This window comes from Montipora foliosa, chromosome 12 (assembly GCF_036669935.1).
Source record: "Montipora foliosa isolate CH-2021 chromosome 12, ASM3666993v2, whole genome shotgun sequence".
Classification (NCBI taxonomy): Eukaryota; Metazoa; Cnidaria; class Anthozoa; order Scleractinia; family Acroporidae; genus Montipora; species Montipora foliosa.
In genome coordinates, this window is record NC_090880.1 from 28,311,803 (window position 1) to 28,337,774 (window position 25,972).

At 38.3% G+C, this 25,972-nt stretch overlaps 1 protein-coding gene across 14 annotated transcripts in view; it reads right to left on the bottom strand.

Moving 5' to 3' along the window:
- The window catches only part of LOC137979594 (doublesex and mab-3 related transcription factor 3, truncated-like), a 96,621-nt gene that overhangs the window by 4,230 nt on the left and 66,419 nt on the right, over window positions 1–25,972 (bottom strand). For 3 of the 14 annotated variants that reach the window (XM_068826885.1, XM_068826891.1, XM_068826886.1), the window contains one exon: window positions 3,644–4,082. In XM_068826885.1, the coding sequence (XP_068682986.1) occupies window positions 3,644–4,082 (439 nt within the window). The other 11 variants (XM_068826888.1, XM_068826887.1, XM_068826892.1 and 8 more) reach the window with 11 other exon arrangements.

Consider the following 25,972-nt stretch of genomic DNA (forward strand, 5'->3'; position numbering starts at 1 on the left):
GATACTATCTAAAATCTAGTGTTTGCAGAAAACCATTTTTCTGTTTCGGTAATGTGTCCTTGTAAACTGAAGTTTAATTTTCTCGAGGTTTTATTGCAAAAGCCATTTCAATTCGTTGACGTTGGTTTAGCTAACGATTCGAATTAGCTAAACCAGCACTCACAACAGTTACTGTCCTTCATATCAAAATCACAATAGGTCAAGTACAACAGTCTCAGGTGACCTATGCCTTAACTCTCAGGAACAACCCGTAACTAGGATCTAGGATCTACCAAGGGACGACGAGGTAAGCTCAATAATTCTTAAAGCTCTGTTTGAATTTGGCTGAAATAGTTGGTTGCGCAGTGTTACCTTGACAATTGATAAGTTCACTTTTTGTAAGTCTCTATGGGATTCAGTTACGTATAATTAGTAAATAACTGACCACTGGGAATCGCTCTATTGGACATTATCTTTGGCAAAATTATCGTCCAAGGTCAAAACTCGGTGCCGAATTCGTAACTCGTTCCAAACGGGATACAATTAGAATTAGTCAATCGTAGCCCGCTCATTGCTTGACATCTTGGCTAATTCTAATTCTAGCAATATAGCATTTGTTAGCATAGCTTTCCCTTTTTATTTATGACTGTTACGATTACTCGATTGGAAACTCGCTGTTTTCCGGGAAATATCTCGTTAAAAGAGTCGCAACAAAAACAGAAAAAGTTAACATTTAAAACTCGGTGATTGGCATGGCTTGCATTAAGCAACTGCATGTGATAACAGAAAAATATTTCGAATTACAATTAATGGCTGCCTTTAATGAGGGACGCAAGAGATGCTTAGGATATTTTATGTCATATACCACATAAGCCTGGTTTTCACTTGTTTGAAAAGCACAATGACAGGTTCGCGTTACGGGCATAGAAGCAAGCATTTTCGTTACCAGAGCCTCCTTTGATCTTATGTCTGCACATGACACGAGGCTCTGGGAAACTTAGTGTAGGAGATCATGCGCCGTAGATCGGGTTCTTTTAGCCAAAAACTGGCTATTTGAACGTTAAGGCGCCTGCTCACTCCTTGTGCTTTTTTTTACGCCACTAAGAGACACTTTTCATTGTACTTCACGAAAACCAATGAGAAGACACTCTGTTTCAGGGTTCCCGAGAGATCTTCTCTCCCTCAGTCATGCGCAAAAAAAGAAGAGCAAGTAAATCTCCTACACTTATGCTTTTTTGCGCTTATTTCCCACCTACACAATTTTTCTCATCGCCAATGAGATCCTGTGATCCGACGCAGCCAAAACAAAGACCACTGATTCTTAGGTCTTCACCAAGTACTATGAGGTTAAGATATATGCAAACGCTTCGATCGTGCCCATATTTGTTGTATCCAAATTGGACTTCTTGCCAACACGGCGGCCAACCTGGATCTTGTTGTTCTGACGGATGTTACTGCGCGGGATACCGACCCAGGAGACAAATGCATACTTGTTGTGGATGTAATTATATAAATTCGCCCAGTTGCTTTATAATTATGATATTGGCATCCTTGTCCACAGATCTTAGAAAAAGAAAATGTAGAAATAAGTCTGGTTTGGACTGAACCAAAGCCAAAATTTAACGCATTTGTCCCGTTGGGCGTCCCATATATTCCTCAGAACAATAAAATCCAAGATGTCCACCGTATTCGTGTAAAAAAGAATGTTCGGTCTGGTGTACTTTCATATGTTTAGTTAAAACCAATCCGACGCGAAAGAAGTTAATGTTCGCTTGAACCGTTACAAATCCTTCACTCGATTTCTGACTGGTTTCTTTGATTTTCGTTGACCGTAGTAACTAAGTCACTGTTTTTGTTTTGCGATATGAATTATAGTGAGGAACGCTGCATGATCAAAACAACGTAAAAGGGTTTAATGACACTAAGCCAAAGGTGAAATAGTTGGATTTATATTCAATTGGAAACACTTCTACCTGATCTTTCACTATACATCAAGCCGACTGACGGTAGGTAGCCAGGTCGGTAGCAAGTACGCTTGCGCGTTGTCTTTACGAACACAGACGTCATCAAAGCTTTCCACCAATCATGCTTTTTCTTTTAAAAATTCGGTTTTTGCAAATGAGCGACAACTTTTTCGAAAACATTCTTGTCCATGCATGCATAAAGATAGTTTCCTGCGTAGACATTCTTCAAACTTCTGAAGCGTGCAACCAGACGAAAGAATGCCCACCTGAGATCATCATGGCTAAAGATAGACTTGAAGACATTCAATATACCTTTTCGCCTTAAAGACGAGGGATTTCAATTCTTGACGGTCCACTCAGCGTGTTGTACAAACGATATAAACAAATAAGAGTTACAAATTGAAAAATCTTTGGACTTTGCCCTGATGGACAGAACACCACGGTGTGCAGAATTTGCAATTTTCCATTGTTTCCTAGACAGTTTTAACTGTGCAGAAAATAGTTCCTTTGTCTCTCGACAGGCAAAGAAATGTGCGTGAGTTTCGCCCAAAATACGACCGTGTCCAGACATTAAGAACCCGAAGTCATTTGCATCAGTAAGAAGACTAATTAGAGTCTTCCAGACTTTTCAAAACATGAGATAAAAAGTGATGCATTTGGACGAGTTAACTTTTCTTAAAAAGATTCTTGAAATTTCTCTTTCATTTACGTTGGCCTGACTTTCTCAAAGGAAGTGAAAGCTTGCAATCGATTGAAGTAGGAATTCGTTTGGCAGAGATATTAGAGGCTAGAGTTATTTTTAAAAGTTATTTTATATAACTTTGACAGTCACATTTTCCGGTCAGAACTTTGAGCCGAGTCCTCGGAATGCTCGAAATGTGGGATTTGTTCTTTATTTGGTGTCTTAGAAAAACAAGGAAGTGTCTAGTCTAATTTCAGTTTCCAGGGTGATTTTAGAGTGGGATGTTCCATTTCATGTGTTCACTCAATCTCAATTTATAAATTTGCGGAGGCGCTCCCTAAATACTGTTGATGGGGTCCCCACGTTAAAATTTTGAGAAAAACAACTCAATGTAGCGACTTTTAATAAATCTTACAGTTTCGTTTATTGCTTAGGACTGCCTAAATACGTTTTAATTTTGGTGATTATATAGTCAGTTGTGATTGCCAGGCTTTTTAAGTTAGTTAGCACTGATTTCCTCAACTGTAGTTGCATGTGAATTTCTTGAATCGCGATAAACTTTTGCAAGTAAGTTATATTAACACGTTACCTTAAACTGCATTTCGTTTCGAAAAGCTATTGTTACAAACATGCTTTATTTACATAAACGTTTGATTATCAAATCGCAACTCGTAAATAAAATTTGTGGACGCAAGTACTGGAGTTATCTGCCGATAAATGGCCCTCTGAAACTGGGCAAGGTTCTACAGTACGAACATGTGGAGAGTCGCAACAGAGTTAGTTTCGACCCATTTAAACCTATAGCGTGTCTTGAAGTCAAACTTGTCAAATATCAACATGTGCCGGGGAAACGTCTACGCTGTTGTTTCAGTTCCTGCAGACTATTTTTTCTTTTTTTAAGCGGGTTTCGTTGAGTGTATGTTTTACCAGGTTTTTGCATTTCAATGTTCTAACCCTACTTCTACAAAAAGCCTTGAAAGGAAAATGACGAAATGAGTTGGTGATTAATGATACTAACCTCCTTCATTAGCGCTGCTTCCTGGCGACTCAAGACCGTTTGCTGAGTCGTCGTTCCCAGGAGAACTTGATCGGGAAGACATGCTGGTCGTTCTCGCTAGCTGACCTTCTTTTGGAGAAGTTGGCGACGGAGGAATTATCCGCAATGTTTTGTGCATGTTAGAGTTGAAGCATAACTGCGCTGAGTTGTATGAAATATGGCCTCCGGCTTCTTCACTTTCCTGTTGTCTTCGCAATGCCACTTGAGCAGCCATGACTCTTTGCCTTTCAGCTATGAGATTACAATCGGAGCAGGCGCAATCTCTCCATTTGCAGAATCTCTTGTGTCCTTTGAGGATGGATATGACGCCATGATTTCTACATCGAGCGCATTTAGGAGATCGCTGCGCTATGGACCCCATTGGGGGCATCTGGGTGGGTTTGATGTCCGTTGAAGAAGGCTGAAACAAAATCAGCGATATTTGTTAATCAATTAACTTTGGCAAAAGTCTAAAAACTTTCTTTAAAGACCGCGGGGACAAATCGACATCTAATATGCTCCAAACGTTCTTTCTCCATCAACAACATATCACTGAATGTACAAAGTTTATAAAAGTTTTACATTTTCTATTTTTTACAAAAATGGCTCAAAAATAACAGAAACAATTGCAGTGATTTGCTTGATCACACGTTCACATCATTTATGTTATTTTTGACGTCAGACTAAGCTTTAAAAATGAAGGCAGCCGAGTAACTGACACAACACTGCCACAAAGCAGCCAAATGATCTCCTCCTTGTTGCCTGACTTTTTCGTCATTGCTTACCATAGTAAAAATTAGCGTATGATTTGGTTAATTTGTTTTTAAACGCATCAGTTCAGTCTGAAATTAAGTCACAAAGTTTAGGGAGCGTTAGAGTTAAGTTTTAAAAAAAAGTGTCATCTTCACCTTGGTCATCTGATATTTAAGGTCCTTTCTTTACCTTGAAGTTTCAAATGTCGCACGCTTCCAGCAGCAGTTGCCAAGTTTTACATAATTTTGCGGTGGCAATTTGTTGCAACGTATCGGTACAAAGTCTTCTGTGCGATATTTTGGTCAGGCAATAGGGCTAAATTTAGCACTCCTTCAGGCTTATATTAAGTCAAACTGGTTAGAAAATTGCAACTAATTGTTCACGGGCATTGTTGTGCAACCACAAAATTGTCTGGTTTGACAGCAAAGATGAAGGTTTGACAAAAGAGAATTCTCGAACCGCATGTCTTGTACGTGTGTGTATCTTTGACGTAAAAATTGTAACTTGAGATAACATTGAACGAGAATTTCTCCGGTGAAAAATGTGACAATAGAATCTTGGCGGCTTTAAAATTAAAGGTCAACAGATTATTCCACCAAATAAACATTTCTGATTTGAAAAATAAGATCTTTTCACACGGTGATGAAGAAATAATCGTAAGTCAAAAAACTTAAGATTTTTTTGGCTATTTTCTGGAAGCGTCTCGTTTTTTTACAGATCCTAGAGGGCTTATATTAGACAATGTTACAAATTTTGGTGATTAACAATTACTAATTAATAAAGGAAATGACAGATTTCTATTACTTTGTAAAAGGAAACTGTATTGTACTAGCCAGCTACCAAAGGACGTGAAAAAGCATACATCTCCGGATTAAACAGTCAGGTTCCACCTTCGCGGACAAACGTTAATGTACAACGTTAGAAATCACCTTTGATTAAGAACAATATCGCTAAAAGATGAATCAACATTTTGAACCAGCCAAGCATTAAAAGAAAACTAAGAAGTAAAAGTAAGACAATGAAGTAATTTTACCGTGCAAAACTCCACCTTGACGATCTCGCGATGTTACTCGACTACTGCTAAAAAAAAATTTTTGAACTAATACACTGTTGCTAATAACTTGACGACTGTGTAAGGAAGTTTATGTGACTAGTGTCAAGTTTGTCATTGAATATTTCTCGCATATTCTTTAGTCTAAACAAACAGGTTTGCTTCGTTCTGTTTCCATGGCAAGTTGAGTACCTGCCACGGTACAAGCGAGGCAAGGTATAAACTTGTTTTGGAGTTGAGAAGCAGTCGAAGAGGTGGAAAGTTTCGTTTATTTCGACATTTACGAAGTCAACTAAAGACCAAATACATGGGAAAATAAATGTAAGTGTCTTTTAAGAGGAGAACGTTGATAGGTCAACTGAGTATTTTCAGGCTTACAGCTACAATAGGTTACGTCGGTGAATGGTGGCAAAAAATGTTTGATTGCAAAAGGACAGAATAAGACACAACAGATTACTGAAAACTGGGTCAACTCACTCCTGGACTGAATTTCTTTTCACAACGTGAAAGTGTCATTCAGCTGTGCTTGTTCAATTCATCGGAAACAATTTCATTGTCTCTGTGAAATAATGAAACATTTATAACTCCTTCAAGTGTAAATAATCTTTCAACAAAGGTCACCTTTGAAGTGACAATGGAACGTTATAGATGAATATCTTATATAAACATCTTGTTGCCCGGCGGGATATGGGAAATGGATTGAGAAGTACAGTCTATTAATAAAGTTTCAAGGGAATACACGTGGCCCCCCCGAAGAGGTTTAAAAAAAAAACAAGATAGTTTGTTATTTCATGAGCTGAATAACTTTGAAGTTCACTAAACTTGACATTCCATTGAATAAAAAATTCTATTTTGAATGTGCTGCCTCGTCATCATCTTCGAATCATCTGGAAGATGTGGAGTAACAAGGAAAATTTGAAGATTTTTTTTTTAGTCTCACAACCGTGAAAATAAACATTACAAAATGATTGTAGTATCACAAAGAGGTTGTCATAACTATACAACAGTTTAATTTCTTTGTGCAGTTAGCGGACCTGAGATCTCTGTTTTACACAAACAATCCTTTATACAGCTTTAAAAGACTGTCAAAGCCATGACAACTTGCTTTAAAATAAAGCAAGATTATTAGTCAATATGACGGACGAGTCGGTTTAGCTTCAACTTCGAAATGGTCGCCGGCACCGACCTTTGCAGGATTACAAGCCACAGTTGATCAAATTTGTAGCGAGTTTGCGCCTTAGCTTGAAGATGTCCTTACAAAACAAATTGTAATTAAACTCAGCGTGATTTAACCTTGAACTAATTTAGTATTTGACCTAGTTCTAGAGGCCATTATCTGCAGAGTTCAACGCGTTTCTTTTAATTCGCATCAGGGGAACTTTAAGTTACGAGGCGAACACCCTCTAATCTCAACCATGTTACTGTTTTGCATTGACGTAAAACGCTCACGGGTGGTTCATTACTGAACACAATAACCAACAGCCAAGGGTAACTTGGAATGAAGATTTAGTCTATTGTGCGATGCAAGTCAGGCATAGAATCTAAATTTATACTTCGTTGTTTTTCCTCCAGCGCGTGGGAGCTGAAAATAGCTACAGAATCTTGAACCACTGAGGTCATTGCCAAGCTTGAGTTTAACGGCAATGAAAGCGCATCATTGTCTTCCTTCATTGCTTAAATATTTATACAACAACGCGAGCTTAGGCAAAATTCCTCGAGGTCTCTATCTCAACTGTTAGTTCCACACTTTTGATCAATAAATTTCAAAACCCACAAAATTTCGAGTTTCGCTGAAGTATTTGGGCAACAAACAAAGCCAAGAAGAAGAAAGGTTTCAATCTGCACTTTCACGGAGTCTTCGCCTCCGACTATGTGAAAAAAAAAGGAAGGGTCTCAGCAGGAAGTCAGTGAGAATGTTTCCAGCTACAGACCCCGGGGGGGGGGACTCCCATATGAAACAGACGGGGATGCTCGTCGGAAATTTTGAATTTAACCCCTAAAGGAGACCAATCTAGGCGTGGCTTAAGCAAATTTTGACCCCTAAAAGAGACCGTTTAAAAACACAAAAATACGTCACGCAATGAGTTTTAATGATAAAAAGGCATAATCATCGAATGCTTGTATCTAAAAAGAAAATTTAAAAGGAAATTTGATTCCTGTTTCTCTTCGCGTAATTCTGTGTTACTTCGCGGAACCCTAAACGAGACCTTGGTGGCATAAAATATTGGCGCTTTGCCCGGAACACCCTAAGCGAGACCAAAATCCAAAATTTACACCCCTAAGCGAGACGACGAGCATCCCCGTCTGTTTCATATGGGAGTCCCCCCCCCCGGGCTACAGACGTTAGTTTACCGTTGATGTATGTATGAACTAATCTTTCAGTGGACATATAGCTTTGCTCAGTTCTCAGTTTCTCACTCCGCCCAAAGGAAGAGCAAAGAAACTTCAATTAACGGACCAGTTTAGCACGATCGCAAGCGTAGAATCCCATATAACTTGAGCTCTCGACATATAGCGTCTGGTTCAAACAGCTTAAAATGGAATCACGGTTGCTACTTATGGCATTTCCTACACTGAATTCAAAGTTCTGAGGTAATTCCATAAGCAATGAACAATACCTCGAAAAGTGTCTTTTTACTAGCTTTCAGCAAGAGACTATCAAGGTAAACTCTCTTGCTTTAAGTTGAGGCTGGCTACACCTGAAGATTCGATTCAGGGAGGTGTCAAAGAGAACAGCCCCACAACGCGACACTCCCACTGGAAAGTACAGCACACACTCAGTCACCGTGAGAGCTTTCAACCGTCCACTTGGAAAAGCAGCTAAGAGTAAAGATCACATCCGCTATAGCTCAGTCGATAGAAAGGAGATTTCAGTGTTATGACAGGACTCGAAACTCAAAACTGAATAACTTCGACTGTTTCCGCAACAAACAAAATAACCTTCTCGGATCAGACGTCGTGTTCGGAGTTGCATTTTGCAAATGTCCGATAAGTGATTTCTAGACAGCAAAAATTCGAGTGATAACATAAAACCAAAAGTGTATTATTAAAACCAACAAGTAACGGAAGGAACTATAATCTAGAAATCCTCAAATATATATAACGTGATTTGCCATGGATTTCTCGACAGACTTTCGAGACATTTCTTGCGGGCCACAACGTTTGTCGTGGGAAAGAATTCTTAATTGGATAAGCATAGACTCGGATAAGCCCCATCTGGCAATAAATATCAGTATTATCGGTTTGATATTTATCAAATCTCAAATCTGATTAGCTCTACAACAAAAACAAATATTGTTTTTTTCTTGTTCTGATAATTTCTACGGTTTTTGATCAAAGCTAAACGAGACAAATCCGCCTTAAAAGGTTAAAAGAACTAAAGAGAAGATGACAAGTCTCTAACTTCTTTGCGTATCTAAACGGGAGAGAGATCTCGCTGTTAGTGTAACTGGTTTGTGACCCATCATATCACTCACGGGACCCAATTTATTTACGAAATCGATACCAATACATTTAAATGTACAAAGTGGTTGTCTGCAGGATTTTTTTTTTCAAGAAAGTAGATTCTATCTGTTTGTTCTAAACATAGGGATACAAAGTGTTAAAGCTTAAAAAGCATTCCACAAGTAGTATCTTTTTTTTGTTTACTTCTAGGTGTTTCCTACGAGAGTTCAATTCTACGGCGTTTAAACATTCATTCAATGTTCAATGCTCTCTAGATCTTTGGCCGACACAAACAGAATCTACACTGAAGATTGTGAGTAACAGCAACGGAGTTACAAAGACAATAATAATTTATCTATTTACCTTGTGTTTAACTTCAGTCGAGCGAAACAGTAATTTGGTGAGCCTATTCTTCTTGAACTGGGTAGTTGAATAGTTTACTGGCACTTCATTTCTCAGTTGAAGGTCATCATCTTTCTAGAAGCACGACAACGTCCGACTCATGAAGAATACACAACCTCGGTCCAGCTGATCAAAATCCTTTTCTAATCAGAAACAACGTCTAAAAGCTATAATCGGATGAACCAGACGCACCATTCGACAAGTTGACGACACTTGTATATAAGAATGAATTAGTACACCAAGAATTCTTGTTGAGAAAACCGCAGAGGCGCTTTCGGCAATTATTGAGTCTTAACCGTTGTTATTGGCAATCATTCACGCCTTAATTACGCCGCCCTTAGATATCACGGGATACAGAAAAATTACGGCCGAAAATATCTTGTATCCATGCGATGCGAAAAGCTTCGGTTATTTGACTTGTCAGCCTTTACTCTATCAACTTACCTTTAAGAAAGGTAAATCACACCTTACTTTCATTTAGACGGCGTATGTAAACTACAGTGCGCGATGACAATTTCGGGCGTTTTGGGTGTGCTTTTGAATCGGGTTAAATGACTGTCAGCAACATATCATCATAGCGTTTCCTGCGACAACCGTCACTTGCCTACGAATTACTTGTACAAACGGTTTTACCACTCGTACGAGAATATTGGCTACATTTGCTGGTATTACTAAACACAATGATTCATAAGCTATGCCGCAACAACGAATACTGAAACAAGCGTTACGTCAGATTTTTACAAGGAACTTTCGTGAACGCTACATTCTATCTCGTCCCTCCCAATTCCTTTTATCAAAGTAAATTACGTCACTTAATCTTTCTCAACAGTTCGGGAGTGAATAAATTAGAATTAACCATTTTTATCGCAAAATGCAAACCCCGATAAAAAGAATGAAAGAGAGACTTATGGTTATAATCTTTCTAAGATGATTTGTAAAAGAAAAGAACAATATTTCCTTATCTTGTTTCTTTGGTTATTTGCTTGCGGTCTCCCGACCAAAATTTTTGTTAATAAACACTTAGATGTGTACAGTAAATTATCGGTATGTGGACCTCATAGATACGTATATTTGGAAAACATATTTTTTTCGGCAACGAACGTAACCCAAAAAGGGAAAAACGCTAATCCAATTGCTAGTTAACACGTTTTATAAGATTTTTTCTTTTAAATATGCCTGTATATGAATTAAATCTTGCCGAACTTTGTTTTAGAACTCTAATTCATACGTAGGAAAATTTACAATTTCGTTTATTTTAGCGTTCGCACGAATTGGTAAATCTTATCACACGAACAAACAAGTTGAAAGATTATTGCACTGAAGTTGAGTACTCAAGCATATGGAAGGGAGCCCGAAAAAAAATTTACGCTTAAATTAAAGAAACTTTGCATGCGATCTCAAAAAAACTGAACGATTTTCCCGCGATTGGTTAACATACAATTCGAATGCATAAAATGCGTTTTCCGGTATCATTAACTATCAGCTTGTTTCCAGCACCGGAACAATCGAAATGAGCGATCAAAAGCCATTTACCATATTGTGACTTAATAGAACTAGAATGTGTAACAGTGTCGCTGGCGCCAGAGAGGGAAAACGTTACCACAGGAACTCGATACAAGTCCAAATTATGGCTGGTACACTATATAAAAAGACATTTGTGGTTTTCCCTATATTTTACTTGTCGGCTCGTGTCCTCTCCTATTCTTGTGGCAGTTTGTTTTTTGCAGTTTTTTTTTTTTTCTTTTTCATTTGTCGTGTCAATTTCCTGTACGTTATATTTTCATTTAATGTAGATAAACCCTGATAAATATTAGGAAGTGGGTGTGCCCTTTCTTCAATCAAGGCCGTGCAAACAACATCTAGAGTTTGCTGTATTGCAAACTTGTAATTTCTATGATAGCAGTAGATCGAAATCAAGTATAGTATATGATACTAACAGATCATCAATCCATTTCTGTTAACGACACTTGACGATTAATGGAAAGAAATAGTGGTTGTAAGTAAATTTAATTGAAGCAAACGAGCGCCTTTTTCAAACAGAACACCGACAGACACAAATGCAGGTGCCGCATATACTGAGATGACCATTAAGTTTCCAATATTTTCGGTTTTTAACAACATGGCAAAGTTACATGTTCAGTAAAACAATATAAGGCGTGTGAATCTTTCAAATTTAGACACTTTCAATAGAGTACCGATTTGTGAATCATATCTTCGATATCACTTAAAGTCCCTCTTGTTTATGGTCTAATATTATTAAAATAAAGATATCGCTTGAATAATTTATCAGTATCCGTCATACAAGAAGTACTTTCCGTCCAGACCCGGAAAATTTGTTTCATACTGACGTGGAAAAATTTATATAGTTTTAAAAAGTCACCCATTCTGAAAGCCTTTAAGAAAAAGTCCCATCTTAACTCTGAGTCAAGGATTGCGGTCAGTCTTCCAATTCGTTGGCAAATGCCTCAAGGCTATGTACTCTAACAAAGCCATTAGCTAGGGAGCTGCCCTAAATAGATCAACCCAACCCGAAATTGTCGTGACAAGACCCTGTCTGCATGAATGGGTCTACCTTGGATTCACCCTGTAGTCCTAACAGTTTCTAGAACCCCAACAAGTTGAAGGTAAAGACAATAAGACACTAACGATAAAGTAGAATCGTGAAGCTTAGAACACTGATATCCAGTTATCGCGGGAGGAAGCAAGATACTTCACCTGATTTTAATAATAGCACAGCAAGCACAAAGACGTAGTTGAGTACGGCCACAATGATCAACATTACAAGTTTCAAGTGAATAACTTGCCCTTCCTTTCTAAGTTGAATCAATAAGTAAAATGACATGGCATAGAAAAGCTGTCTTCACCGTTACCATGTATGTTTCGAATTTGAAGTTTATCACCAGATGTATTGAAGAACCTATCTGAGTCGTGTCTTGACAAGACTGGCAAGAATCTATAATGTGAAGAGGCGGACGAAATCGGCTAATTTCGCCCTAGGGGGAGTGGACTTCATAAACTGGGTCATCTGAATTGGGCAAATTCCAACTAAACCGAAAAAGTGCGAGTTCATTCGAAATGACTTTTAGTATATCTTAAATGGACTTTTTGAGAGACCATCAATAAGCTCCAAAACTACATGGTTTGAAGAAAAGCCGGTTTAACCGCTTTCCACACAATTTACACCCAAAAAACCTTTTTACCACCGCCCTTTGGCTAGTTTTCAGGCACCACGGAAACTTTGTCAGAAGACAAAAATGTGTTTGATAAATTAAGAGGGTGTGACATAAAGATTAAGGGCCGTTTTTCCAAAAGCAAAAACAAAACCATATATATGGTGAAGTAGGATTGAAGACAACACAATTGATGACTATTTACGTACGAAGGTAATAAAGCTCGGTTAATCTAAACATTCATCTGTCTTTTTGTTTTTGTAATTACACGCAGCGTCTCTAGAAATTCTTACTTTGAGTCACGATTTTTCTATCTTCGATGAAATTCGATTGAGGCTAAAGAAATGTGTCAGAAACAAATGTGGTACTGTCAATTAAACATTTTCTCGTCTTCAATTTGTTTGCAATTACGTAATCATTTGTGATCATGGTGACGAGAAAACTGCACGATATGACATTAAGCGTTCCGTCGCTATTGTTTAAAGGAGCTTTCATGTTTATTGAGGCTTTTGCCGTTTCAGCTTATACGTTTTTGACAAGACTTTCGCTCTGTTGTATTGGCTCTCACAAATATAAAGGAGCAAAATTTGTAGAAGAGATTAATCTTGTACTTCTTTCTCGGGGTCCGTGTCTGGGTTAGAGACTTCAAAGGCTAGTAACTTAAACTGAAGACCTCTTTAGGACGAGCCGAAAATGCCTTGAACTAAACAATATCTTATAAACGTATGTAGCAAACACCCAGTAGTTGTTCCACCATGTCTGATGTTAGGCCGTCTAGAATCTGCCAAGGTCGTATGGAAAACAACCTTTCTTAAGTATGTATGCACAGTATTTGAATAACATTTGGCTGGCGGGGCTGTAACTTAAATATTCAAGGTTGGCAAAGCTCCGAAATTTTCGCGAGATGAGGGCAGGCTCATGATTTGTCTTGCTCTCGAAGTTGGAGGGTCATCCATTTAATGTCTTTCGATTCTCCATTTCAAAACTTGTCCACATGGTTAGTCAGCCATCACACTTTCAAGGTGAACTATTGCACGAAAACGTGGATTGGCAGACATCACGAAAGACAATGAGTCAATTGACTGCAATGAACTCGTGATAATAGAGAAGCTAAACCACCCAACAAAAAGAGTCCTAGGAAAAAAGAATAGAAAAAATATCCGGAAACCATAAGAAAAGAACCAAAAGAATAAAAAAAATATCCGGAAACACCCCTCGTAGTAGTTTACAAAGAGGTATGCAAGTCAGTTGGAGATGCGGCCGACGATAATTAGGATTCAGCTGTGTTAAATAAACTAACCAACTGCTGACAGAGTTTTCTGCAAAAAATGGCAGATAAAAATCAATCATAAAGTTGATCTGTAGTATAATTAACTGAAAGAATAAAACTGAGCGTTGAATAAGTCCAAGTCGGATATGATAGTCATCACTCAACATCTCATCTGACCAAACGGCCTTAATTTAACACGAGAAAAAAAAAGTATGTGTAAGGGCAATCAACAAGCTTGGTGGAATGTCAATGCCATACTGACTGGTATGAGAAGCAGGAAAAGATCACCGGAAGAGAACTTCCTTTGCTACCACTGAAGTACTGATGTAGTTAAGATAGTACCGGTTGTTAAACTAGATACAACGATGATTTAATTATTCTACAAATCTCAACGATAGACACTGAAAAGGACCTGGGAAACGAAGTTCTGTCTCGGTCAGCCGGGAAGACAAATTGCGATATCACATTTACATCATACCGCAGGCAAGCGTTTTTTACCTAGGAAGGACGCAGAATGACATTTTAATTTGCAGAGAGGCAGAAAATCTTTTGCCCTTAGCTATTCTGGGTTTGGGCACTGACTCTCTCTAGGAGCAAATCTGTTCTACGAGATGTTAATCAGCGCACAAATGAAACCAGATGTCTCTCTCAGTTAACTCTTGTCGACGACTCCAATTGTAATACAAAATATCAGTCAAAGTTAGCGACATCTACGTGAAGCCTCTGATGCTGGATCTCTCACAAAAGTATCATCAATGGAGAGCTGTGATCCTAACGGAAGTCAGAACTTATTTTCTGCTTTCATCGCTCAGACTGAAATTTCACCTTGCGGAGGAATTAGCTTTAAGTACCGGCATAACTTAGGTATGGGCGACAATCGGGAAGTTAAAACAAAATACTTCAGAACCTTGCCAAGATACATCATAATTGTTGCAAGCGGAAAGGTCTTAGCAAGAATTTCCGAAATGTGAAAATTCACTCATGCGAAGGAACTTTTGCAAGGGTTTATTGTCAAAGCTGACGATATCTCTGGAAATGTTGTGAGATTGGCTTTTGTCTGTAGCACGCTTGCAAGCGGACTCTAAATTATCCTTCATTAAAATCTTAAACAACAAACAGTGATCAATAGTTGCACAAAATTAACCACTCAGGATTCCTTCTCAATTAAAAAAATGATGCAATGAAATTTTATGCTGAATTAGATTTTATGGTTAGCAATTAGACCATCACCGCTGCTTTCAATGCTTTTTACTCACTTAACTGGTTGATTCTGTTACAATCACTGGTGAAGTTGTATCTTTGAAGTCATGCAACGCCTACTCTGCTTGACTTGCGTTTTCGAACTAACGATGGTAAGTTATGGAACCGCTGGGGACACAATGCCTTTTTGAGAAATCGCGGTGATGTTCGTGAGCGATCTCAACCGACAAGGATACGGAGTTGACATATCCTTCTCTCCCCTTTGTCTACCGCCCCCGCCAGTTGAGAGAAATGGAGTCTCATCTCTTAGGGCGTGAAGTTTTGGTAACTTTAAACTTTTTGATAGAATATTTTCATACAGAAAAATTACAGTTGCTTCAAATCCCCCGAAGTTGGAAGTTTGGTCTGAAAATGCAAAATCTTCGACCCAATACTTTAATGCCAATGCTGACGGTGTTCCTTGAAGCATGGCTGTTGTTGTCTGGATTTTCTGATGTTATCTCAGATGAGCAGAAAATTCAATATTCTAATGATGCAGTTATTATATTTATTAAAATTGGTAAGTGTTTCAGAATTCGAGGTCAAGGCATAAATCAGTATTGCTTTGAAACTTCAACGCACATCCAACAGTATGAGATGAAGAGCGACCTGCGGAGGCGATTTTTTCAGCGGTTGCTACTGTGCATCGCAGGTGAAGGAGCCGTCTTGATATAAACCAAGATGGATCAACGTAAAAATCATACTCACTGGGAAATTCTGCCCTTTTTTTAAAATTCGAATAATCTCACTCATTGAGGTGTCTCATATATACGTAATATCGAGCTGACAAAACGAACTTTTGCCAATGTCTCCGCAATTCGAGATGTTGTCTCCATCGTTAAATGGTAGATCAATTTAACTGAGAAATTATAAGCTACAGAGAATGTTCGGACTCACCATAGCAGAAATAGTTGCTGCAGCTTCAGAGCTTTCGGCATCCGCAGAGGACGTTACCTCTTCAGCAGCCATCGCAAGCAGTACAGTGCAATCTGTCGGCATGCTCAAAGAACGTTGTTGGCCATTACTCTAAAACCAACATGCTATTTTAAGCCCGAGGCAAATTGTTTCCTCAACGCTTTGTTCTTTTGTTGTAATCTCCGACGTTCCTAAAATAAATCTTCCTATTTTAAGAAAAAGAAACCCTTCTTGCTTTCGCGGATGGAAATTTGGAAGGCAAGATTCTGTTTGTGTCCGATTTTACCTAAATGATAGTGGCACGCCGTTTGTTCACTGCCGCTCGTGCGGGCATGTGTTAAAGGCAGGAATACCGGACACCGGAACACTGGAACATCCCGGGATACGGAACATAACAGAACACCCAAAACATTGAAGACCAACAAAAAATTTAAATATTAAAATTTTAAAAGCGCTTTGGTTTTCTGCTGACCAGAACGTCGTTACAGATCGCCATCTTGGTAGTGCCTCCCAACATGGAGAACAGTGAGTGAATTACAATAAAGTCATCACTAATTTCGATCATTTCTGTCTTGCATAATCTATAAATAAAGGTGACCTTTTGATAAGCTTATTAAACAACTTTATCTAACCTTAAGAAAGAGATATTCAATTAAATTGAAAACTAATTTTTAAAAAAATGCTAACTTTCGGGATAAGTGATATACAACTATTTTAGCACGGGTATTTGCGCTTTCCACGCTTTAAGCTTCACGATCTGCCATACGAAACTTACACTCTTTGAGAAAGCTCCTCGTCGGAGTCGCTGCCTGACAGACAAAAAAAAGTCACCAATTTAGGATTGAGTTCATCACAGCCGGATTGCATTTGTTAATGACTGGATTGCAATTCACTCAGCGTTCTCCAAGTTGGGAGGCCCGCTACCAAGATCTGTAACGACGTTCTGGTCAGCAGAAAACCAAATCGCTTTTTAAATTGTATTTTTAATAATAAAATATTTTTTGTTGGTCTTTATTATTTTGCGTGTTCTGTGATGTTGCGTTATTCCGGGGTGTTCCCATATTCCTGGTTTTAGCATACGCCGCTCGTCACGGGTGTTGAATGAGTTTACAACACCTGACGAAGGCAATAGGCATGAGGCTAATCCTGAAAACAATATGATCTTTCCTCGACTTCGAGTTTGCTGAATGAGTCATTCAAAAGAACAGAAGGGGATCTAACAACAGAAATCTAAAAATTTTGCTATTGATGGATCTAAACAGTCAAGCCAAGATAACCAGAATATGTTATTGGGATATTGCCAACTTTGCTCAATTCCAGAAGATACTTATTTGCTTATTTGTTACAGAGTTTCTTTAACTTCGATACAGGAAATGTGTGTTCTTGTCAACTATGTTAGGTAGCTCTAGGCCCTCAACACATGAGCTGGTCTTAAATAAGTCTTGTATTTAGCTCGACGATCTAGGTTATGAAGCTGCACAATCGGCTTTCCACAAAACCTTGTTTTGTTTCGAATTGCCGTAGGAGTTCGCAACCGGTTTGTTTGTTTGGATAATAGTTGCTAGGAATTTTCCCAGAAAAAATTCTAAATCAAGATAGCGTGACTGGACTGGAAGGTTCTGTCTCGTCCGCGTTCTGTGCGTGGTATCAGATAATTAACAACTTTGATTCAGCACGCAAGAGGTAATATTGGAATGGACTTGAATTTTATTGCAATGAACCACGATGACATGCCCGGAACACGAATCGTGTGTCATTTTGAAATTATGTTTTTTTGAAACATGTTTTTTTTTTGTGAAACATGCGTGTGCAGGAAAAAAGGAAAATTCAAAGAAAAAGACACTGTTTTAATTTTTTGTCAATTTGGTTTTGTTTTTCGGAAGTGTTGAATGCTAGAAAGTATTCAATTTAAGTGCTAAAGTCTCGTAGCCTCGGGGGTTGTCTCCCGTGAAATTCAAAATGGATACAGTTAAGGTTCAATACACCCTGCACGCTCGCTAGTTTCCGGCGAGCGTTGTGATAATCGATATCTAATGAGTTTCCTATACGAACGACGGTATGAAACAGGGAAACTGATCGGGCCATTTGTGCCATGTATATATTAAAAGCAATTAAAGCTCTCCTCTGTCTACTAATAAGACTAATGAGTTCTCGCATTAAGCGAAGACAACATCCCTCACTGATTATCAAGGAAATCTGGCTTGCCTTGCAACCGGGTTTCGCATTTACAGACAAAAATGAAACCGTCTTTCAAATTTAACCAATATGTGACCACAAACAGTTAATATTAATACTCGATTTGATACTGTTTATTGTTCAAATACTTTACAAAGAAGGGAAATACTCGATTCTTGAATAGCGAGGAACATGAATTTGAAAGCTAGAAATGTATTCTAACAGATTGCAGTGTGGCCTTCCACGCTGAGGGGCACAAAGGTTGAGGCACGATTGAGATTAATCAGGTACTTATTAAAGTTGCGAAATTTTGCTTATTATTCCGCTCAAGGGGACCAGAGCATATCTATGTACCAAGGTGAAGGCCAAACCATCTTGCGTTTGCTTGGCTTATACGAATCATCATAGAGCATTGGTCTTTCCAAGATGGTTTATATTATGGGAATGCCTTGGGTAAAATAATAGTTTTTCAGGAATAATTCTATCATTATTAGATTACATCGAATCATTCCTTTTTAAACGTTAAAAGGACTGCATGCAGAACAATAAGACAAAGGCCCAAACATCTCCAAAGTAGAAGTGTTGCGAGGCCAAACAGGAATCACAGAACATCAGTGTCTTGTTAATAAACACATCACCGGAAACTCCTTCAAATACACTTTTTGATTGTTTGGTTTTTTTTAGCCAAAGTATTAAAACCGCTTGGAACAGTTGTCCGTCCGATATATCAGCTCTCATATTTCTGGCCATCGAAGACAGATTACCGGATGGAAGGCGTGCGGTTGAAAGACATCTAAAACGAACAACATGGAGTTTCGGCGTTTCTCAATTACACGGTACTGAAATTTCTTTCACGCCAACCGCAGTTACACGATTCATTTCTTTCAATAGGAAACTACATCACTTTTTCTGATCAACATACGACAGACTTAAGCTAGCTGTTGAGAATGAGTGACAGACGGGTTCGGTTAACACGTAACCCGCAAACTTCGTGGGCGTGAAATTTTTTTGTTGAATGGAAGACACGTTTGTTGCGGTAAAACGTCCAAAATATCTTAAAAGACAACCATCCTCAGGTCAACGGTGATGCCATCAGTTTCTGACCCGAAAACCTTCTTGGATACTCAATTACGTCGGCGCTCTAGATAAGGACTGTATGTATCACTGCGGTTCGCAGATTCGAATCTAAACGAAACTCCGTCAGGTTACATTTGCAATAGTTTTAAAAATCAGAGGTTATGTCAAGAAGAAGTTCTGTAATTCTCCTCGAAGTGTAAAACTGCGATTTTTGAGGATGATTTAACGATCTTCGACGACGTTGAACAACGAGAGCGTCATAACAAATTACAACTGAAAATCTTCTTCCACCTTTTTCGCGATTGTTCCAGTTTATTGAGGCCCCATTAGGGGGGGTCTGAGTATCCCGTATCCCATTAATTTTTGGCCAAAATATCCCGTATCCCGTTAATTCTTATTTGATTCTTTTAAAAAATGATAACTTCGATATCCCAGAATCTTTTTAAAAATATCCCGTATCCCTTTAATTTTCCGCCCAAATATCCCGTATCCCTATAATTTTTTACCCAAATATCCCGTATCCCGATAACCCCTAATAGGGCCTCTTTATTCAACTCTTACAAACCAGCCGAATCTTCCATTAACTAAACTAAGGAAATGTTCTTAAAAAAAAAGAGAAAATCACAATTTGCTGTTGTGTTCTAACAGTAATTTCGCATTGATTATTTAATTAAGAACGGGGGAGAAATGTGCTCTAACAACGCACTTGCACTAACTGACCAACACAATGTCACTAGAAGAGCATCTAACCTTTTGAAAACCGCAGTTTACGAGTTGGTGGGACATCCCATACACTCTCGTCTCGGTTTCTTATTTTAGTTCAGAGGATAAAGAGAATAGAAATCCTTCCAATAAAGCTTTGTTTGCACGAGCTCTTCCCTTGCATAAAAGACGAAAGAACCTGATCAAGTCAGGATATGGGTTGTTATCTGAAAACTTGAACCTCACTGCTTATCTACATTGAAGAACTTGAGCGCAAGTTTCTACATTTTCATCTTTTTATATCTATAAATGATAATCCATAACTATCTTTAAGTTTGATTGGTCGCACAAGGTGTTTCACTTTTTCATCAGTACTACCCCCGTATAAGTGACGTTCACATCTGCGCATAGACGACTCAAATCGCCTCTTACACTTTTCCGCATCAAAGCCGATATCTTGGTTTCACGGACATTTTTGCACTATTACTAAATTCTAGCATCATTACACTGAATCAGTCGACTCCGTATTACTGAGGCAGAAAACTGAGATTGCGAACAAGTATAAACGTTTTAAGTTAAGCAAATTCGAGGTTAACGATCAATAGAGTTATTTCAGTAGAGTTATGACTTAGAGTTGGACTTAACGACTTCCAAAATCCTGAATTCAAGATTTTGGAAGTCGAAAATCTTGAATTCCAAAATCTTGAATTCAGGATTTTGGCCGTCCAAAATCTTAAATTCAGGATTTTGGCAGTCCAAAATCCTGAATTCAGGATTTTGGAAACTTAACTCTAACTCTGCGACATCCCCAGCAAATTCCATGCGTTTGCCGCTATTCAATTTTTGCCTTCTAGCTAACGAGGCGAAACGAAGAGATTCAGGTGTGTATTTGTTTCCTCAATAGTAGCAAATCTAGTCAGTTCGTAAAACAGCGAACAGAGAATATCGGAGTCGTGGTCCAGCGCATAAGGCTTGATTAAAAAACATTCTTGCCATTATCGTGTGCGTGAAACAGCAGATCGGAATATTTAACCGGAAAGGATGTCTTTTTGTTGTGTTGTGAATATCTCAATTAACTGCTAGCTGTGAATAGAGCTAAATCTGTTTTGTGACATTATGTTGTTATTGTTTTCACTTTGTCTGATTTCTACCGTCTTTTAGCTAAGTGAACAGTGCAAATGATTGTAGCCCCATGATTTTTTTAATTATGGAGTAATCGAGGAAAACAAAAACTTTTTCATCGTCTCAGTTCTTCTTAGCTAAGTTCCGTTGAATATATTTTTTAGTTATCTTGTTCTTACCTCAGACATGAAGCGCAAGCTTTCAATTTTTAACCAGTTGTCGGTAATACCGTGAGCTTCTCGCTGAGAACGTTTTATTCCAATTCCAAGAGGTTTTGAAGTCAATTTATTACTCTGTATCTGCTAATGAGGTTTTAAATCGTATCGGAAAACATTTATACCCACTGGGTATAAAGGCGGGTGCCGATGAGGTGTTAAAATCACCCCATTCATATTTTCGTGCTGCAACGCCCGAGGAAAAATGCATGACTACATGTTTTTTGAATTGGTACATTTCTCTGACTGAGTTGGGTGTCTTTCCAATGATCATGTTGAGTAATTTGTCAAAACGTTTTAAAAAATTGCTCAGTCTCACAGCTATTTAGCCATAGACAATTCACTCTGGTACTAATTTTGTTATTCATTTATCTCACGAGGAAATGCTTTGAGGAGAAAATGTCGCAAGTTACAAGTTCGTTTTACAGGTCTTCACAATGCGATAACTTAGTAAGCCAGTTGAAGGGGTCAGCAACTTACTGGGACATTTTCGAATCCGAAGAGATACATAACTCAGTTTGTTCATCATCGTGTTTGAATTAAAGTACCTTATCTCTAGGATGTGTGGCATCAGGGAAGTAACTGAATAGCTGTAGTTTGTTTATTTTAGCGGTTAACTTCATGCGGAGATGTGGATTCAGTGCTCCCCCACTGGCTGCAAAACGAAGCTGGAATCAAATACCCCATTCACAATTAGAGAACCAGAACTTAGGATCACGTAATTGCTAGTTTTCCATATGAAAAATATATTATAATAAGAGCTCAAAAAGTGCATGGGACGTATTGTTATCTTGCAGATGACCTTTGCCTCGGCTGTAGGATCGCGAACAGAAAAGAAATGTACGATACGTCCACTAGCTACTGACTTTTCCTTTATTTATTTATTTATTTATTTATTTATTTATTTATTTTAGCTTGCATCATGCTGAGCTATAAGTGGCGATACTTTCTCCCACCGTGTGGCAGCAGCTTGTCGCAGTTTTAAAATAGCTGCAAATTTCCAGCCATTTAACTCGACTCCGTGAAACCATTCCGCAGGATGATAAATGACATGGTGAATTCCACAGAAATTATTAATTTCTGTCAGTCGTGTGATACCGAAAAAGGTAATTGTTCCCAACTGAATCACGTATAGTTGACTACATCAGTCGTTTTCACACTGCCTGAGGTAACTTCTTCACTCACTCCGACTTAGTAGTAGTCCACCGTTCGGAATATGTTAAAATCGACGCATGCTGATCTTTTGGTTTGAAGACTATTGCAAGACTTCGGCCGCTTAGATCTTTGGTTATTTTTCGTCCCCCACAGCGCAACAACCCCTCAAAGCAATTTAAACACTCAGTTCACTGCTAATAAGACCAGGTGGCCAATGGGCAACTACGGACGAGCTAAAGAAACTCGGAATAAATCATAGATGAGTTTCGCCGCTTCTGATGAAAATTCTGACCAATAACGTGCACTATAAAATTAGGCCAAAAATTCGTTTCATCTCTAATGCCATGCAGGCAAAAAAAACCTGTCTCGAAGGATTATTTTCCTGATGATCTTGTCTGTCATTTGGCTTCAAGCTGAATGTGAGATACTTGACAATTATTCTTTGCCGACAAGGTAACCAAAGGAAACTACTACTCACACGTGAAGATATTGATCATTGGGTCTCAACAGTCAACAAAACGTTGTGACAAAGGAGATTTTTACCCCCATTTCTGGCTATCATTTGTTGGGATACAATGAATTGGAAGTACTCATGGGGCGATGATCGCTTGTTAAAGATCTTTTCTCACTTCGCCGGCGTTTAAGAAAGACAACTAAATCACTGCATGCAGTGGCATGATAGTTTTCGGTCGTTTTCTCACCACGCAGTCTTTTTGAATATATATCGTATTTAATCCACCGCTTGAGGCCGTAGTCTCCATCGAGGTACTCGTAAATCTTGAACGAAGTAAAATCACGCGGCATTTTTTGCAAAATTTACCAGTTTAAAAAAAATAAGCTCTTGCGTAACACTTAAACCTTCACTGTTCATCAGTTACATGTTTTTGCGGCAATTTTATTTCCTACTCCAGCGTTTTTCAGGCACAAACCTTGCTTTAGAAATTTTAAGGCTGCATCGTACTCCTTTCGCAAATATATTTATTATCAATTTAGAATTAATCATTTTCCCCTTAACCGAAATGGGTATTGCCATATGAAAGCAGAGAAGCAACCGGAAACGTCAAGGAGTTTTACTGGATGTGTCTTCAATGTGTCAAAATGAATGCCTGATTTTTTACTCACTTGCATCGTCACCTGATCTGACAACTAACCACAGCTTTCTGATAAAACACAATTACATCTGCATTTGTCGGGGTCTCTTTGGCTTGAAAAGTTGGTCAACTTTGGGGCGTTATTTGCATGTATTGAACCCGCCCTATTCACTACTAAATGCGATGTTAAAATCCCCGTCTTGAAAGTTCCTTTTCATCTGAAGCATTTGTCAGCTTTTCCATTAATTTTTGATTCTCGAGTGGGCCAGTTGCTTGAAATCTGAGTCTTTAACGCCCTTTTTGCTATCAACGATCGAACAGAACTGATGAGAGCGTGGTTCCGTATAGAGAAACAAATCTGGCACGAAGCCATCCATCTGGATGCCTTTTCATGAATTTACGAGTTCAGTTTCAAAAGGCTCTCTTTCAAGACAGCATATATCTGAGCAGACCATAACTGAAAAATTTAGAAAAATTAATAATTTTGCGTCTAAATATAACTGTCTAGTGTCTGTAGTTGCTAGGACGAAAAGTGAAACCTTCTCCTCAGCAGGAGGTGAACTACAATCCTTGATGTTTTTTAATGTTATTAAGGAGTTGCAAAATCTGGGCTTAACTTTGATCTCAATTGTGCTACCAGGCATAATGGGAGCTATATGTTTCTAGTTCGTTTTTATCAGTTTTAGAGAGAATAAATATATATTCATGGTTCAATGCGGTGTTAATTATTTGATGAGCAGCGGCACGCGAACCACTGGAAACATCTCAGGTCGTTATGTACGGTGAAATTTTCTTTACACGCGCTAATTAATATTCTTAAGGTTATTTACAAATATTAGGAGTACTGAACTCAGTCTGAAAGTGATTGTTCATTCAATAAATAAAATGATACCTTGTGCGTTGACGGTAAAGCGATTCTAATTGAACAAAGCGAAATCTAATCGAAAGAGTTTCCAACAATACCTTGGATGATATAACGTAGTTTAATTATATATTTGGGCTGGAATAATACGATTATTCTATTCTACAAGTTTATTATCACAGCACATTCAAGTAAACGACAAATTAAATAACGGCTAGACGGGCACAAACAAACTACTGTGTCCTTCATAAAAAATGGTTCAAAAACTCATTAACGGATGGTGGCTTCAGTTTAAATGTGAAATGAGGGATAATTCTTTGTTTTTCTAAGATTTCTATTTATAAATAGGGCTTCCATTGGTTTCTCTTATCTATGTAGAAAGTGATCACTGATATTGGCAACAGATAATCCCAGGCATTTGTCCGTATCTCCACCACTTATTTCCAAAAACTTAAAGGCCACAACTGAAGTGTCTTTCTTTACTTGGGAAGGCATTGAAATATTTATGCGACAGTTTCCGTTTTACCCATATGCATTATTTTTGTCGGGTTAAAAAGATCAGCTTTGCTCAGATTTTAAGTTATTTTTGTTTCATGTTCTCAACAATAACAAGATCTAGTTAAAGATCTCAAGTTTGTTTCTGATTTGGTTAAGTTGTCATTGAGAGCTCTAAGGGGTAATACTCCATGTGCGTTTAATAATAAGATTACTTACAAGATTGTGCTGTTCATATGTCGACAAGTTTATAAAAGAGTATCCCCAACTCCAAATGTCAATTGCTCAGTTTCGCGTAACGTGGCAAAAAATATAGGTTTTGTACGGGAAATCGAACATTTAGCGAACAAAATCAGCTAATCTTAGTTTAGAGTGAATAAAAATAAACAAATTATCTTCTGTCCATTAACGTTGAGATGGAAGCGTCAAAAGAACCCTAAATTGATCGCCTAAAAAGGACATCAGTATGACAATTTGGCAAAGAACAGGACACAAAAATCTTACGACACCAGTCATTAAAAAGTATGCATATTTGCAAGCAGACAAAATTAGCCTAATCTGGGACCTTAAGTGGCCTTAAGTGGCCCTAAGTGGCCTAAAGTCGCTTTAAGTCTCTGCGAGTCGCCTTAATTCCAGACACATATTAACGTTAGCCTAAAACAGCTGAGAATGAGTTAACAAAGAAGTGGCATATCAAGGGAGGCATCTTTAATGTAATTGTCTCTTGGTTGATTTCCGGAAAAAGGATAATGGGTGGGGCAGGGTGTTGCCTCCCGATACCCATTTGAAAAGTGCTGATGAGCCTGGTAAACTCCTATTGTAACACATAGGGGAGGCCCGAACACACAAGAGGTCATGCGCATGCAGCAGAGATAAGTGTTTGTAGAAATAATATAAACCTGATTAAATTTTATAAACCTGATTAAATATCTGTGACAAGCTTCATTTTTTATTACTTTGCCTTGCAACATGTAGCTCTACCGGAGACACCACAAGCAAGATTCTAGTCTCCACACATTTTATTTTAAGCAAGATATTATGCAAAAAAAAGCATGAAACATGCATGAAAGCCTATAAAAATAGTTTAAGTCTTAGGTTATTAATTCCTCACCTTTGTGAGGAACAGCGATGATACCTCAAAATATTTGCAATTTTAAGTAACAAATATATCGG